General features: G+C 39.8%; 1 protein-coding gene across 14 annotated transcripts in view; it reads right to left on the bottom strand.

Moving 5' to 3' along the window:
* Nucleotides 1-2,215: 2,215 nt before the first annotated feature.
* The window catches only part of PMEPA1 (prostate transmembrane protein, androgen induced 1), a 95,418-nt gene continuing 79,810 nt past the window's right edge, over nucleotides 2,216-17,823 (bottom strand). For all 14 annotated transcript variants that reach the window (XM_056547485.1, XM_056547492.1, XM_056547491.1 and 11 more), the window contains 3 exons: nucleotides 12,874-13,028; nucleotides 10,493-10,546; nucleotides 2,216-10,164 (listed from right to left, as the gene is read on the bottom strand). In XM_056547485.1, coding sequence (XP_056403460.1) covers nucleotides 9,625-10,164; nucleotides 10,493-10,546; nucleotides 12,874-13,028 — 749 coding nt within the window. In that variant the 3' untranslated portion in view covers nucleotides 2,216-9,624. The remainder of the gene's footprint in view (nucleotides 10,165-10,492; nucleotides 10,547-12,873; nucleotides 13,029-17,823) is intronic.

Here is a 17,823-nt window from a genome sequence, read left to right on the forward strand (position 1 = left end):
ACCAAACTAACTGTTTGACTTGCCACAGCGAACAGAAAAGAGCCACCTGGTGGCCGTTTTTCCAATCACATTAAAAAGATATAATGCTTGAGAATTTTAACAGCAAATAAATAGCAAAGTGTCTTATAATTACATAAGGAACAATATATTAAAAGTTTAGTTTGGTGACAGGTACTCTTTAAAAATAAAAAACAAAGTAATAAATGTGCATTAACCCCTAAGAAACCAAATTTTATAAATGCGTATTTTTGGTCACCTCATATACTAAAAAAAAATTCATAAAATGCAATAAAAAGGTCCCATTAAAACAAAAATGGTCACAAAAAAGCTACAGATCACGCCGCAAAAAAATAAGCCCTCATGCATCCCTGTATGCGGAAAAATATAAGTGTTACAGGGGTCAGAAAAGGACAATTTTAAGCATATAATTATAAATAAATAAAACAAAAACCTATTTAAAAACAAATAAAACAAAACCTATATAAAATATCATTTTAATCGTATGGACCTACGGAAAAAATATAATGTGTTATTGTTGCCGTAAAGTTCACTGTGTAGAAACGAAAGCCCCCAAAAGTTGCAAATTGGTGTTTTTTTTATTTCAATTTTGCCCCACAAATTATTTGTTTCACTGTAAATTTGTGGTAGAATGAGTGGTCATTACAAAGTACAATTGGTGACACAAAAAACAATCCTCATAGGAGTCTGCTGATGGAAAAATAAGGGTTATGTCTATTAGAAGACGAGGAGGAAAAAACTAAACTTTAAAAACAACAATTGGTTCAGTCCTGAAAGGGTTAACCCATTATGGACATAGGACATAAATGTACGTTGTCTTGGTACTTACGCACCAGGATGTATATTTGCATCCTATACATGAAGCAAGCACAGGAACTGCACTCGCTTCATGCACGTCAGGTCCCAGCTGCTATCAGCCTTGACGTCCGCCGGTCCGTGATCAATACTGATCATGGCATCTGTGGCAATGCAGTTGTTGTAATGGCTGATTAAATCATACGCGGCACTACTGCATAGATCTGATCAGCCAAGATCGCCTGCCCCTGCTGCTCTTTCAGGGTCCTTTACTCTGGTCTGACTTCTAGCAGACCAGAGAAGATCAACGATAATACTGATCAGTGCTATGCATATATATATATATATATATATATATATAGCAATAGCAATAGCCCAAACATCAGTAAATGTGGCGCCACACTACTGCTTTGATGCTCCACTATTCCTCTGGGGTTGGGATAGAGGAGCAGTGGAGCACTAAAAGGTGTCGCTGACTCTATTTAGTTACCATCCCATTATCATGTGACTGCTCCCGGGTCCCCGCCAGGTTCCAGGCTCATTCTCTCTAGTCCTAAAGTCTTGGCACCTCATGGCACAACTTCAAGGGCATGACACGTCACAAGTCACCGGCAGCCACTACTCAGTGACTTATAGTGGCCGCGGTACTGTCCGGCACTTTAAGATGAGGCAGAATGGCACATGGGCACTTTAAGAAGAGTGACTAATGGCCCCTGCAGGACAAAAAATTGAAAAATTTAGATTTTGTCCACTTTTTTTTTATTTTTAAAGGGGTACTCCGCCCCTAGACATCTTATCCCCTATACAAAGGATAGGAGATAAGATGTCAGATTGCCGGGGTCCCGCCGCTGGGGACCCCCGCAATATAGCAAGAAGCAACCACCTGTAACTGCTTCCGGAAGCACTGGAGGATTCCTCCTGACCACGGGGACGGAAGATTGTGATGTCACGACTCCGCCCCCGTGTGACATCAAGCCCCGCCCCCAAAATGCAAGTCTATGGGAGGGGGCGTGACGGCCGTCATGTAACAGGCCCGGGAACCAGTAAGAAGGCAGGGCCTGGGCCCATTACATGACACTGCTGCTCAGCGTATCATCTGCCGAAGCGGAACATTGCTGGGGCCGACCATAAGCTCGGTAAAGTGTGACCTGTCAGGGCCCCAGAATGTCAAAGAAGTACGGGGCCCTGAAGAGTGATATCTGCGCACCTGGGGAAAAGTAGAAGGTGAGTAAAAGTTTGATGTTCTTTTTGCAGACCGGACACACTGGAGAGATTAAAAAAAAAAAAAATGGGAATACCTTTTAAATATCAACCACCTCTTATTATCTTTTGTATCTAATCTCCATGTAAAAATAAGGTATGCAAAGCTTGGTTTTTACAAAAACAAACGCCCAACTTTTGGAGGCAACATATAATGAAATTTTATTGTATAGTAAGTATTGCAGCCATCTGTATGACATTTCTACTAATACACAGTAAGCAAAAACAGTTTGGAAATTGGCATCAAAGTACATCTGTATATACCATAAACTGCAGCATAAAGAACATTATAATAATTTTTTTTAGTTTTTTTTTTTTGAATAATTCTCAAGTACTGCATTGAATGTGCTGTAGTTTACATAAGTAAAGACTGGAACAGAACTTGTGATAAAAATTGTCTAAAATACAAACGCCATACATATATGCCACGGAACTATCCGAAAATTAACAAGCACACAATGTGGCTCCTAACAGAGCCGAATAATATTATACAGCAATATTTGTAGTGTAGGTTTTGGAACATTTCAACATTTATATTTATAGATATATATTAAAATATGTAAAAAAAAAAAATTGCCCAGTTTTTCACACAAAATGCTTCATCCTCGGGCCTGTAACTTGGGATCTTTCTTCAAATGTCCATTTCATCCTTTTTTCATAGAGTTTAGTGCAATAACTTTTACATTTTTAATTTTTTTTTCTAGAAACATCATTTATTCCACAAAATTCAAGAAACACGATTACCTCTTCTCACAAAAAGTTTTCGGTTAGTAAATACGTTTTTACCATGTGCATTGTGCATTGTTTAGAAAAAAAATATAGCATTTAAATATAAGAAAAATAAAAAATACATGATAATAAAAAAAATTGGATATTGGTTTAATTTTGCTCTGATTCCACTCTGGTTGATAGAAAACATCTAGCCACTGACTGAACACTATTATGAACACCAGTCGCCATACTGTTATCAAGCATTTATGCTAAAATCTAAAGAGGGAGTCCATAACGGTACTGTAATCTTACATGACACTATGTAAAAAAAAAAAAGCTAGGCTGCCATTTTGTAGACTAAATTATTTTGCAGTACAAGGGGTTAAAAAAAAAAAAAAGGACAAGCTAATTTTTGTAGCATGAGCTATTGTTATGGTTGCCCTATTGTGGCCATCATATGAATGTGCTAGTCCCCTCAAGGTGAGGCCTGACTCATGGTCTAATAAGCCTGACCTTGTAATATACTGAAGACCATTGGGGGTGGGGTGAGGTGGCTCTAGATTTGTGGGTTATCCTTGAGCCTTCAAAATGGCAGCCATGTGTCAAACATGGGGAAGTTCGTAGAACAGCAAAAACATTTGTTCTATAAAAATCTGATTTTTGATCTGTCCATGAATCTAGATATACAGACGTTCCCTTTGTAATTCTTTGGGGTTTCAGAATACACCCAATGTTGGAATGAAAACTAAAATTCTAAAAAGGTATACATACACACAAAAAAGGCAAAGCCCAAAACAAGACTTCAGTCTTAAATTGCCACCTTCCAAAAATTGTGCAATCGGATGACCGCCAACCAGGTATTTTGTTTTGATCGGTCTAGTGCAAGTGTAACTGTCATAAAAGAATAGCTGGTTGGCTACTGTCATGAACCCATTACTGGAATTTGGTCGAAACCATTCTTAAAGGGACACTACGGGAATGTAGAAAAACCGGTCCCAAAGATTTGGGGATGGTTTTCTTGCATTCAGCTGTTAGGATTGGCGGGAAAAAAAAAAAGGTCTTTCAACTAGGTGGTATGATAGAACCTCCTTTTACCATAATAATAATAAAAAAGGGATAAAGTACAGAATTATGTAAAATATTACAATTTTGTTTTTCAATTTTATCCCTTTAAGAACAGCTTTACAATACAAGAGGGGGAATGTGGTAACTTTTTCGATTGCTGAATCTGATAGGACCGATACTGGAACAGGCTGTTCATTATCATCACAAATTGTGCCATATCATACACATATTTAAAGGAGAAAAAGTTGACAAAAAACTTTAAAATATTTTTTTAACATGAATTTAGATGTTTTATGGGCATTTTTAGACTTTGCTGCTTCAGTATCATTCCTAAACAATTCCGCAACTTTTTGTTTATTCTCCTGACATCACCTTTTCATATTGATAGATACACACAGGTAAATTTACAGCGATCGCCAGTAACAAAGTATAACAAAATAATTGGACAACATATTGGTATGCGTTTTATATATTTTTTTGGCTCAGTAGGGGCAATCGAACACCTCCAATTTGCGTCATACAAAATCTACCACAGTTTTCAGCCGATCTGGCAATAGGATATGTGCATTATAGACAAGGCTTCGATAGAACCTTGGGAACAGTCCAATGCTTTGCATAACAAGCACCATACAGAACGAGGCACATTATATATAGGATTTAGAGAGAAGGATGGGGGGGCATATTAGAAGTATAATATCCCTTTGGCCTAGGTCTCTGCACATAAGGAAGGGAAACAGCTTCTAAAGCCCCCTTCAGAGACAGCTGGGCTTGGATGAACCCGGCCACCACCCCTCATCACTGAAGGCGTTTGTAAGGCACTAAATCGACATGACACCAAAATAAATCCTAATGAGAACCTACAGATGCTTGTATCATACAAATATGCCGCAATTATGTCATCAGGCGGCCAAAAAGTTTCAGGTATTTTTCTTTCCTTTTGTAAACATGGGATTCCCTCAAACCTTTGGGGGGGAAAATTCCCAATTTTTGAAAAAATTATTGTAGATTCTGGACTACTTAAAACATTGGAACCAAAGGAAAAAAAATGTAACTGAAAAAATAAAAAGATACTTATTGCCTTATACTTTTTGTTTTATATTTTCAGTCCACTAAGAGAGGTCACTGCTGGTTTGAGTTTACTTTGTAAGGAATTTTTGTTTTTGTAAAATCTTGTGCAAATTGAGAAATCCCTAAAGGAAGAACACTTTCCCACAATCCTTAACCATCTTCCAAAAACATCAGAAAATGGAGGGTGTGTTTGTATTAGAACGCCAACCCAAATCTCCCACAAAAAAAATAAAATAAAAAATAAATTATTCTGTAAGGTACAATGTTCAATATGTTCATTACCAAAGAAGGCAGGGGGAAATATGTGCAGAAGTTGAGCATGCTAAGATTTGTAGGTTCAAAAACAATGGGCATTTGAAATAAAAAATAAAAAAATTAAATAATCAATAAATCCACTAATTGAATTCAAATGCTTTCTCATAGACTTGAGCTGGAATTAATATTCGATAACAAGAAAAAGGAGGAAAATTGTGAACAGTTTCTACACACGTGATAAACTTTTATAAAAAATAAAAATAAAAAAATAACAGAATTAAGAAAAAAAAAGCTGCACATATAAGCTGAAGATAAAAAAAAAAAAAAAAGCCAGCTAAAAAAAAATTTCAGAGGTAAGGGGTAATGTGGCCCTGCATTCAATATTCCACTTTAATAATACCATGCTGTAAAGTGTCACTGACCACGCGAGCTTTACAGGTCTTGTTTGTTGATTTTTGCTTTCTAAGGTCTTAATTAACTTTTCTGGCTGAAGTGCAATTTCACTAAAGAGAAGAAAAATATCTTGTCATTTGGAGCTCGTAGAGATAAAGATTTCAGATGAAATCTCGATCCAGTTCACTTGGAAGGTCTGTTAATCACTATAATTAGCGGTTAGACGAGATAATTTATGCCGCGCTTGACCCATTGACTCCAATCTGGTGTGAAAAGCTTAAACGGCGTCCTGGCGAGACATGATATCGTTTAGGTAGTGATAGTACTATGGCAATGCAAACTAAGGGCTGCTAGACTATACCTCCCACTATACCACTTAAAGGAAATATGCAGCGAACAAAACTTTGATAAGGGATGAGTGTCTGATAGTGGGGGGGGGGGGGGGGATTTGACCACTGGGACCCCCAGTTGCGGCTGACACGCCTCCTCCATGTATCTCTATGGGAAAGGCAGGGAGGCACGAACATAGAGCTGTATGGGGAGGGGGCGTGGAGGGTGCGTACCGTCAACCTCAGTGAGGTCGACGCTACGCGCATTAGCCGGCGCACAGCGAGGCAATGCAGGGGCCCTGCTCGGGAGATCACAGGGGGTCGCAGCAGTCGGACCACCCCTCCCCCCGCGATCAGAAACTTATCCCGTATCCTGTGGATAGGGGAGAAGTTTTGTTCGCTGCAGATGTCCTTTAAGGGACTCTAGGAGCTCAAGGTGGACAATTCTTCAAAATTAGGTTACTGCTGGAAATCTGCAGTCAAACTCAGATGTAGCCAGTATAGGCTTAAAATTGAAGCTTTCGGGCCTGTGTTTTCTCATTGTTATGGTAATGAATATTTGTTGTCCAAAAAATAAGACAAGATGGTGAGAGTTAGCTCCACAGCAAACCTTGTGTCGAAACAGTGGGAAATTGTAACTGGGGATACAGTGTAGTTGTACTTAATCCTTGATACAAGTTAATATATTGTTTTCAAGGGACATGGGTGGGGGGGATTTTTTTGGTAATCAGAAAATTTGTGAAAATGTCCTATTTGTTTTTTAATTGGTGCCCCCCTCTTTTTAGTTGCCATGATTTGGTTTTATTGTGCATATATTTCATGTTTTCAACCAAAGATCATTATACTCGTATTATTCTATTACTTAACATTCTTTCCGTAGGGTTTTGTTTTTGAAATGAATAAATCATAGCGAGGAGAAAACATCAAGTCTGGGAAACAAAGGCCATTGCGCTATGGTCTCTATTGGTATAGATAAATTAGATGGGGAGTTAAAGGGGTACTCCACTGGCCATTTAGTTCTGAAAAAGGTACTCCACTGGCCATTTAGTACTCCACTGGCCATTTAGTTCTGAAAAGGGTACTCCACTGGCCATTTAGTTCCGACCCCGCGCTGCGGGGGTTGGTCACGCCCCCTCGTAACTTCCCACAACGCCCCCCCAATGCAAGTCTATGGGAGGGGGTGTTGCAGCCACACGTCCCCTCCCATAGACTTGCTTTGGGGGGCGTGGCAAGACGTCACAATGGGGTGTGTTCGACCCCTGCGAAGCGCGCACACAGCCTTCGGAACTATATGTTCCGAATGCTGGCCAGTGGAGTACCCCTTTAAGATTACCAGCAAGCCCCAGGGGAACTTTTTGTTCCATTGCCCTGGTCATGCCATTTTGACCATTGCCCTGGTCCTGCCAGTTACAGACCTTAAAAAAAGAAACAAAAAACTAATCCCTACAACTCCCAGCATGCTAAGCGAACAACATTTTGCACAAGCCTGCTGTATGGTTTTGTATTGTTCTGTCACAAGCAAAATGGTAGACATTAACACAATGCCAAGAGGCTGCCGGCGAGCCGAGCCTTTGGCATCGTGCAGGAACGATATGCTTCCTATCAATCTGTTAAGACCTTTAAGGGAAAGAAAAACAACAGAATTGCATAACAGAAGCTCTTAAATAATCATTTATTTCCTCCAATTAAGATTCCTAAATTGGCCCAAATACTATTTCTGGTCTAACAGGGAATGTATCAGCAGTAAAGGATGGGTCGGTTCGGAAGGTGACTGTTTTAATGCAACTAATTTTTTTTTTAACATTGGCAGAATTCTGTTTTCTAGGTACATAAAATTGCACATTGGGTACTGTTCCTTAAGAAAATATATATATATATATTCATATATATATGAATATAACATAAAACAGCATATTGTGGCATAGCCCAAAAGAAGTAGCCTGTGCATTGACCAGGGGACCGGGAACAAAAATAGTGCAGCCAAAAAGAGGAGCAGACCAACCAATCAGATTATCACTTTCTAAATGGATAGGCCAAACACTCCTACATTTTCATTCTCCTGCAATATGGTTGCATACATTAACCATAGGGAAAAAGGGTCGAATTTTCCAATTATGACTTTTACGGCATAAGTGCGAGCCCAGAATTGAGCCTCAAATATTAAAATATATATATGCATTAAATAATAAGTCATTGGAAAACATTTTTAAATGTGCAATATACTACATTTCCTAATAATTGGGGGGGGGGGTGAAAATAATTTTTTTTTACAACCTTTAGGTCGGGCTCAGGTGAGTGTGATATGACAGCAAGTCCTGCCCTGAACGCAGATCCACTGACCCAAGCTGAAAGCATCATACAGATCTATGAGGTTTGCAGTTTAAGGGCTCGTTCACAGGAGCGTATTTTGTTTCAGACTCGCAGGGTTTGAAAGGGGCAGGCTCCCCGCCAGCTGTCTGCAGCGGAATGTCTGCTGCGGACAATCTGCCGCAGTCCCCATTGACTTCAATTGGGTCAGCGGCAGAGATTCCGGTGCTGAAAATAAGCTGCAGACAGCCGGCAGTGAGCCTGCCCCTTTTAAGCTCGCAGTGGGAAACCCCCTGCGAACTTGAAGCAAAATATGCTCTAGAGAACGAGCCCTAAGTCATCAGACAAGTGTTTAAAAAGGGACACAAATGTGCATATGACGGTCATCTGAAGCCAGCCTTAGGACAGATTCTGAAGAAATGATACATTATTATAGTTCCGACCCAAGACTCCAACAATCCAGATCTGTAAAAAACCAAGTGCTGTAATTTTTGTAATCTTTTAATTTAGGGTTTTCAGAACATAGTTGATCAATGCAGCACATAGTTGTAATTTTTTTTATTATTTTTTTTTTTCCTTTTTCTTTTTTTAGTTCTGTATTTTTGTGGTAGACATGATACATTGTTGTTAACACAAGGACTGGTATAGTCATATCAAAAAATAGTGCAATATTTTTAACATTTATATAAATAACTCTATTCCTCGTTTTTTTTTTCTTTTTGTTTTTTTTAAACACTCTTTCCGAGTTGGCACTCAAACAAATCCACCCATCCCCGCAAAAAAAAAAAAAAATCCATTTTCTGACGAACAAACATCCCAAAATGTATAGGCCCTTTTTCTAATACAAAAATACTTCCCCTCACTCATACTTTCTCTCTTAGTTCTCGTATATATATTTATATATTGCAAGTCTTTTTTTTAAGTTTTTTAACAAATAAAATTTTGTGCAAATATTTCAGGATTTGTTTCCTTTAACGTTAAGTGAAATATAAAAAAAAAAAAAAATACATATATATATATATATAGATAGATAGATATAAGGTGATGGGGGTATATAGGTAAGCACTCACGCAGGCTAGTCGACTTCTTAAAGGGCCACTGTGTATAGGAATCCAAGACACAGCGAAACATAAACAGGATTGCAAGCTTCCTCTCAGCTTGTGCATTCAAACCAGACAAAACAACTAAATATTTATACAGGAAGAAGGTGAAGGGGCCGGGAGGGTTTTCTCGCATAACATTTTTGCTTTCCCTCCACCCCGTCGTCTCCTTTAAAAGTTCTTGCCCCGCAATCTGTTGGTCATCAGAAAGGCACGCAATCGTCTCGGTATTGCGACCCCAGCTGACAATGAAACGGGTCAGCTCAGAAGTGCAGTGTTTATGGATTTCAACTTTTTGTCGATCAGTTCGGTGTTTTTTGATCCTAAAATGGCTGTCCTTTTTGTTTGTCCTTGTCTTTGCTCCGTGCAACTGTGCTATCGAGAACATTGCTTTGCATGTGAAGTCTGCTGCTTTCTAATATTGAGGGAGTGCCCATGTTCTGCTGATGCTGGTAAAACGATGACCCGGGGTAATGACCTATGACCTCGCTATAGGTCGGAGGTGGCCCTTCCATCCTGCCGTTGCTGCTGTACGAAGTGGCACTCACTCCGGAGTTGCTGCTTGGCGGGCATGGGCCTCCGTAGACTGAACTGTCGATTAGGTCGCTGTCAAAGATGGTCCGGTTGGGAGGAGCCCGTACGCTCTCTCGATTCAGTTCCATCTGTTGTTCGGGATCACGGAGCTGCAATGTGCAGGGTCCTTGGTAGGGTGGGGGCTCTTCTCCGTCTGATAGAGAGATGGTGGGTGGGAGGTCGATCTCGTGCTGAATGTAGGGATAGGTTGGCTGGAAGCGGCTGAAGCGATCTCTTTGGAGGAACGGTGGGATGCTGAGCCTGTCTGAGGGTCGTGGTGTGTAAATGTGCTGTAGGGGACAGTAAAAGACACAATATAAAAAGGAAGCCAAACAATACAATGACTAAGGTATAGCTATGAACAAGGGGGGATGGATTTGCAAAAGGTGTAAAATAAATATTTTATTAATTTGTTCTCACTAATGTTAAATCTGAACCTTTCTCGGCATATCATTGTCATTTTGGGACTGAAAAAAGAAAAAAAAAACACTAGAAAATTGAAATTTTTCACATACTATTGTTGGCTCCCTGTAGCTGTCTGACATACATAAGTTGTCCTATGTCTAAAACGATTAACACAACAAGCACAGGAATACAATGCCTGCTCTGCCATCTTACCTCTGCCACCCCATTTCCCGATACTGTGCTCTCCGAAGGCCACAGGCTTCCTTCCTACATCAGACAAAAATACACATTATTGTCGTGTGACCACATAAATAACCTTGATAAGTGAAAACAGTATCTTATGCATGGTGTCCATTTTGTTGGGTGGTGGGAGACTCACGACTGGCAAAAAAAGCTATTACCAGAGGTGACAAAGTCTTAAAGGGGATGTATAGTATTTAAAAAATAAATAAAATTGCTTCTTTTTTTCAGAAACAGTGCCATGCCTGTCCACAGGTTGTATGTGATATTGCAGCTCAGCACTATTCATTTTAAGGGGTACTCGGGTGGAAAACTACTTATTCTAAATCAACTGGTGCCAGAAAGTTAAACAGATTTGTAAATTACTTCTATTAAAAAATCTTAATCCTTCCAGTACTTATCAGCTGCTGTTTACTACAGAGAAAGTGCTTTTATTTTTGAATTTCTTTTCTGCCTGTCCACAGTGCTCTCTGCTGACACCTCTGTTCACGTCAGGAACTGTCCAGAGCATGGGAATATGCTGGTACTGGTGGAAAGTTCCTGACATGGACAAAGGTGTCAGCAGAGAGCACTGTGTACAGACAGAAAAGAAATCCAAAAAGAAAAGAACTTTCTCTGTTGTAAACATCAGCTGATAAGTACTAGAAAAATTAAGATTTTTTTTTAAATGGAAGTAATTTACAAATCTGTTTAACTTTCTGGCATCAGTTGATTTTAAATAAATTGTTTTCCACCGGAGTACCCCTTTAATAAAGTTCAGCTGCAATATCAGACTCAACCTGTAGACAAGTGTGGTGCTGTTTCTGAAAGAAAGCAACAATCGTTTTCTTCAAAGAGTGATTGTCCAATCATAAGTAAGACGAACAAGAAACTTTGGTGTTCTAACATTAACGTGCAAACTTTCTTTTGCAGTGCTCAGCCGCTGGTGCCAGAAAGTTAAAGGGGTATTCCAGCCAAAACTTTTTTTTATATATCAACTGGCTCCGGAAAGGTAAACAGAATTGTAAATTACTTCTATTAAAAAATCTTATTCCTTCCAATAGTGATTAGCTTCTGAAGTTGAGTTGTTGTTTTCTGTTTAACTGCTCTCTGATGACTCACGTCCCGGGACGTGAAATCATCATTGAGCAGTTAGACAGAAAACTTCAGAAGCTAATAACTATTGGAAGGATTAAGATTTTTTAATAGAAGTAATTTACAAATCTGTTTAACTTTCCGGAGCCAGTTGATATATAAAAAAAAGTTTTGGCCTGGAATACCCCTTTAAACAGATTTGTGAATGACTTCTATTTAAAAATCGTAATCCTTCCAGTACATATCAGTTGCTATATGCTCCAAAGGAAGTTCTTTTCTTTTCGAATTTCTTTTCTGTCTGACCACAGCGCTCTCTGCTGAAACCTCTGTCTATGTCAGGAACTGTCCAGAGCAGGAGAGGTTTGCTGTGGGGATTTGTTCCTGCTCTGGACAGTTCCTGAAATGGACAGAGGTGTCAGCAGAGAACACTGTGGTCAGACAGAAAGGAAATTCAAAAAGAAAAGAACTTCCTGTGGAGCATATAGCAGATAAGTACTGGAAGGTTTAAGATTTTTAAATAGAAGCAATTTACAAATCTGTTTAACTTTCTGGCACCAGTTGATTACATTTTTTTTCTCCAGCGGAGTACCACTTTAAGGTAGTGACAGGAAGCTTTCTGTATGATCTAGAAAAAAAAATAATGTTTCTACTTCACCTGCTTGGCAATGGGTACAAGACCATTGGCTACTGACATATCCTGTTGGGAGTCAGGACATAATTTTGTTGTCCATAGAGAGCACAGTATTAAGGAATTTTGTATTATATTTCACAAATACGTTAAAAATACTTTCAATCTGGGGGCACCATTGTGCCTACCATGCTGATCAAGTAATTCTTCGTATACGCTAATAAGAAGACATCCTCCCACTGATTATCTTGGCCATTTAATGCTGCCAAGGGCTTGCCAATGGCTCTCCTTGAACATTAAGATATGTGACAGCATATACATGCCTAAATAGCTCTGAAACCTAAATGCTCTTCTTGAAGAGGCTCTGCTCCTTTTTCCTCATCTTCTGGTCTTAGTAGGAGGTGCATGAGCTGTGACACTAATTCAGAGAACAAATGGGCTGCTTTACTCTTGAATATTAAAGAATTCCCAAAAAGTTACAAGGCCCTTGGCCATATCTTTTTGGGATGAGGTAAAGACCCCTAACAATATTGTTTGAGAACCTAAGACAGAGTACCAAATCCCATCCTTCAATAAAAACACTTCTGTAGACTATATTGCCGCCTATACTATGCTGTCGCCGAAGATAAAAATGAAAAAAAAAAAAACTTACCGAAGACAGATTCTCTTCTCGCCTCCTGCCCTGGCTGTGCCGGTGGATAAAGGATCGTGCAGAAAGCTTGTAGTGGTTTAGGAGACATGTGATCACTACGACCATCACCATCATCACCACGACAATGATGATTATCTGAACGAATTCCAGTTCCGCTGCAAGGAAGAGAGACGAAATGATTAGTTAACATAGAAAAAAAGCTTGAGGAGATGTGACCACCAAGAAGCCGATCTCCCTTCATAATGTAATCTTGGATCTGTACATTTTTCACAACTTCACACAGAGACCAGTGCAACTGGTACCAAATATATGCACAGAAAATCTAGATTAAGGGTAGGGGCACACTGAGAGGATAAGCAGCGTATGATATGCTCGAGAAATATGCTGCATATGCACTAGGAGCGGACACAGGGCTTTCCCGGCTACAATCCTGTGTCTGCAATAAGGTTCGGAAGCCGGCCGTGCACACCGGCATAACTGTGATGCACGGCCGGCTCCCAAAATTTATTGCAGACACAGGGCTGCGGTGGGGAAAGCTCTGTGTCTGCTCCTAGCGCATACGCAGCGTATTTCCCGGTCCTCGGCAGATTTATCGCAGCGTCAAATATGCTGCGTATCTGCTCAGTGTGACCCTACCCTAAATAGTCAAATTTGTTTTGTTAGTAGACAAATTTCAAGTATTATTAGAAGGGATCTCAATGTTTCCCAAAATGAAGGGGCAGACTACCTTGGACACCACTGCTTGTAGAGTTCAGTGGCATGTTATCTAGATCTGTTTTCCCTCTTGCAACCCCATGTATCTCGGGCCAGCCATAATATAACTACTGCTTGTGTCGGAGAGGGTTAGGCTGACCTCTCTTTGCCTTTCTTCTTTGTTATAGCACCCAGACATGCAAGTTCTGCCAAACGCCACACTAAAAACGATACCGGAGCCCGATAAATTGTATAATCATTAACCGATGCATGCTTAAAAACAGGCGGTCAATGTAGAGCTTTATAAAGTCGTTATAAGCTAAGAAACTTATTGTATCTATATGTATAATTCGAGGGGTAAGCCCGCGGGCCATATAATGTTCCTCACCCCACCACTGACCCTGTTTGCCACCACATGTGTGGCGATGACTGACAAGTCAAAAAATGTCTTTGTTCATCTTGTTCTGCCTCTTAAAATGGTGAAAAAGCCCACGCACTAAAAGAAAGACATGGATGTTTTTGAAAAGTTTGCCGAGTCAATAGTGATCCTTTGTAATGAGAACACTTCTATATGAAATCGGGCACAGTACTTTGTCTGGTCTTCTCACTGAAAGACTTATGATTTCAAATTCTTCCCCAAAGTCCAAATATATTCCAAAAATATCCACCCCTTACATCATACTTCACAGCAAATATAAGCTAATCATTCCACCAGTCCATATAATACAATGTGAAGTTTCTTTCCTTTGCAAAAGGCAAATATAAAACCTAACAAATTGTCCAATTCATCAGCTTGTGAACTGTAACAAAATTTGGTTACGCATCTCTACTCTACACTAAAAATTTAGTAAATTCTGTCCTTCATAACTTTTTGGCTGTTATTCTTTATACTGTTTTAGTTTTTCAATTTTTTTTCCTACTATTGATCGCTGTCAAAGTAGCAAGCATCGCCTGTCATTTTCATGCAGTGCATTCCCGCCTACATCCCCCCACGAAAGTGGCAGAGCCTCCGTGTGCCCTGGAATGATTGAGGATTGCCTCTGTGGCCTTATCTTGGCAGCTTGGCTCTCCTGCTCTCGGGGAGTACATTCCAGATGTAATTGACCTGCCCTTGTCAAGATGACCAGTGATTCACAGACTCCAAGCTGGCAGCAAAATAAAGACTTCTTTAAAGCAACATGCAGCGCTCTGGAGAAGCGGCCCCTCCTCCACTATAAGAGAGCTCCTTGTACAGGCTCCCTGGGAGGAACCCTGGCTCTGAACCCAGCAGACATGTCAAGTTCTGTGCAGATCAAGCCCTGCAATCATCACTATTGAGGATACCAAGATGGCAATCACAGCCGCAATCTCACAACTGTGTCTGAACGTTGTAACTGACTGTAAAAAAAAGTCTTCCAACCCCTATAACATGTGACTGTGCTTTTTATAACTTAAAAAAAAAAAAAAAAAAAACAGCCTTGGTAGCAATGTAAAGAAATACAAAAGAAGAAGTAGTTTATGGAACTTGGGCGAAAACCCAAACATGATGCTAAGCAATAGTGTATATTTTCACACCATGGTTCTTTCTTTCGCAGCTTCTTAACACCATTGAGGAGCCATGTATGGACTACAGTTTAACCATCAAGAGTGATGACAGTGGATATGACCCCCATAGGCATTAGAAGATTGTTACATCATCAAGCAGGCATCTTTGACGGTGCTGATACCTATCATACCTTCGGCCAATTGGTTTGTTCATGGTGCTGAATATTTTTGCCACTCTCAGCTGTTGAGGCCATGGAGCCATCCTTTAGACATAGATTTCTAGTACATGTATATTTTGGAAATTTTTGGGAGGGTCAATGTCAAGCCACCATCTTAAACCTATTTTTTAATTCTTGTAGGTCCCCCCCCCCCCCTCAAGGTTTCTATACACATTCCTTATATAGAACCAGTAAGAACTGGCACAATGAAGGAGAATCAACCATAACATGATGCAACCTACGAAAGAATCCGCTTCCGAACCTTTAATCTAGATCATTGCAGTGTCCAGGGCCATTCATCACAAGACTGCAGTCATGATCTTACCTTATACAGTACTACACACATCATCGTTTAAAACAAAACCCCAACATACAGAGTCACTGTTAAGGTTTCTACATCTGCCAGCTTGGGCAGGGTCACGTAAGGTAAGAGTTTTACTTCGTGAAGGATTATGGAATCCCAGAAGAGCGTTGTTTACCTTTTTCTTTTTATAGTTCAAGAGCAATTCCACCTAGGATTTGTTTTGCAAGTTCTACATTAGGTGCCCTGCTACCAGGTAGTGGCTAAGGGACGGCCTTGTTGTGGAACCCCTGTGGACTGTACAGTCTCTAAATTTCTAGTTTGGAAGGAGGACCTACCTGGATTAGGATATGCTTGGGAGTAAAATCTGACCCAGCACTATGAGAGGAACATAAAATGAAAGGGCAATGTTTTTTGTGATATATAGAAAATGTTGTGCATAGACTGCTTCATGGGAAACACATTTTATTTGTAGCTATACATAGGACCATTTGGGAATGTAATGTTTAGTTACATGGAAGCATGCAGTAGGACGGTGACCATTTTGGACATCAATCCCAAACTAAGTCCTATGTTTACACCACTGCATGGGCTCTTCTACAAGGAAGACTCTAAAGAAGAATATCGTGTCTTGTGGACCCCATATTTATGGGGCAGATAAAGTACCTAACCAAATATGGACCCAAATCCCTTACCTGGACAAGTAGAACTACTTTCATTGGCTGAAACCAACCACCTTGCACCACATACAACCCCTTTAAACATCAGCTATTGCAGACTGCACCACATGATGCCAGGGACATAGGTTTATGGCCCCAACGTCACATAAGTTTCATCCCACACTCTAAACACTCTAAGGGATTGGGATAAACACTGTGGAATATGTTGGTGCTATATTAAAAAAAGAATTGGGAAGGTTTTTTAAATTTGGGAAATAAGACCAGCATTTGTATGGCCCCATCACCACAGGTCATTGCCTCAAAAGCTGCCACCACCTAGAGCGAGCAGAATTACAAACAGGCGCTCTGTGATAAACAAAACAGACAGACAGACAGTCAGATGGATGGAAATACGCTTCATAAAATATGCCATCTCATGCCGCCCCGCAGCCCTGTGGCAGCAAAGTGTAAACACTGGAATTTCGGCACTCACTCAAGCATGGGGATCAGAGAGTCTGAAATGTATAAAAATCTAATCTGGTTAGTTGCGGCTGTTTGTGAAGGAAGACGCTTGGAATTCATTGGGATTCTGGTCCGCGAGCGCTCTGCCACTGACTTTCAACTCCTGTCATAGCACTTATCTCTGCCTCTAAAAGATTTAGACTCCCTCTCTCGCCTTGTTCCCAAAAAATTCCACCCCACACCAAAGGAATATCTGATCACAAAAAGATTAGAATTACAGATGAATCATTGTAATATATATTTACTCTGAATTTATTATTATTTTTTTGCAAATCGTTTGCAAAAGAAAAAAAAATATCATGTTGCCTATAATGTGTCATAATTCACTCTAAACTTTAAAGTAGAGTATTATTGGGCATCGAGAAAAAACGGGTTCACAATTTCACATTTAATGCTAAAAAAAAAAAACGCTGTGTGTGAAAGCAGCCTTAATCAACAGTTTTCCAGCAAGTCTTACGGCAAAAAAATAAAAAATATTCCGGAAAAAAATATGTATATAATATGTTGTTTCAATGGGAATTTGCACCATGACTTACACGGAATTGTGGAGCATCATTTTTTTTGAAGCATGCATTTTAAATACGCCAGAATAAGTGACATGTGACTTATTCCTAACATATTCCTCCACATAGAAGCAGGGTGCAGATTAGCCCCTAAAGAATGGGACTAATAGGCATCCACGACTAGGATTAAAAGTGACGGCCAAATACACATCAGAAATCCAAAGCAACCTTCAGAATTTCTGCCATGTATTGCGTGGCCCATTTTTCCCTTTTGTAAAAAACATGCTATGCAATTCTGATGCAGATTTATTTTCTTATTTTTACCAACTCCAATTTATGCCTTCAAAACCGGCAAGTGTGAAACCATGGATACAAATATAATTCAATATATGTAAAATTCATAAAAAAATATAAAAATGGACCTACAAGAAGGAAAGCTGGGCACTATAGGGGATGTAATATATAAAAAAAATAGTAAAACAACAACTGCAAGAAGAGTCACAGCCATGCAGCCCCCCTAGTGTCCGACA

Source organism: Hyla sarda, chromosome 12 (genome assembly GCF_029499605.1).
Source record: "Hyla sarda isolate aHylSar1 chromosome 12, aHylSar1.hap1, whole genome shotgun sequence".
Classification (NCBI taxonomy): Eukaryota; Metazoa; Chordata; class Amphibia; order Anura; family Hylidae; genus Hyla; species Hyla sarda.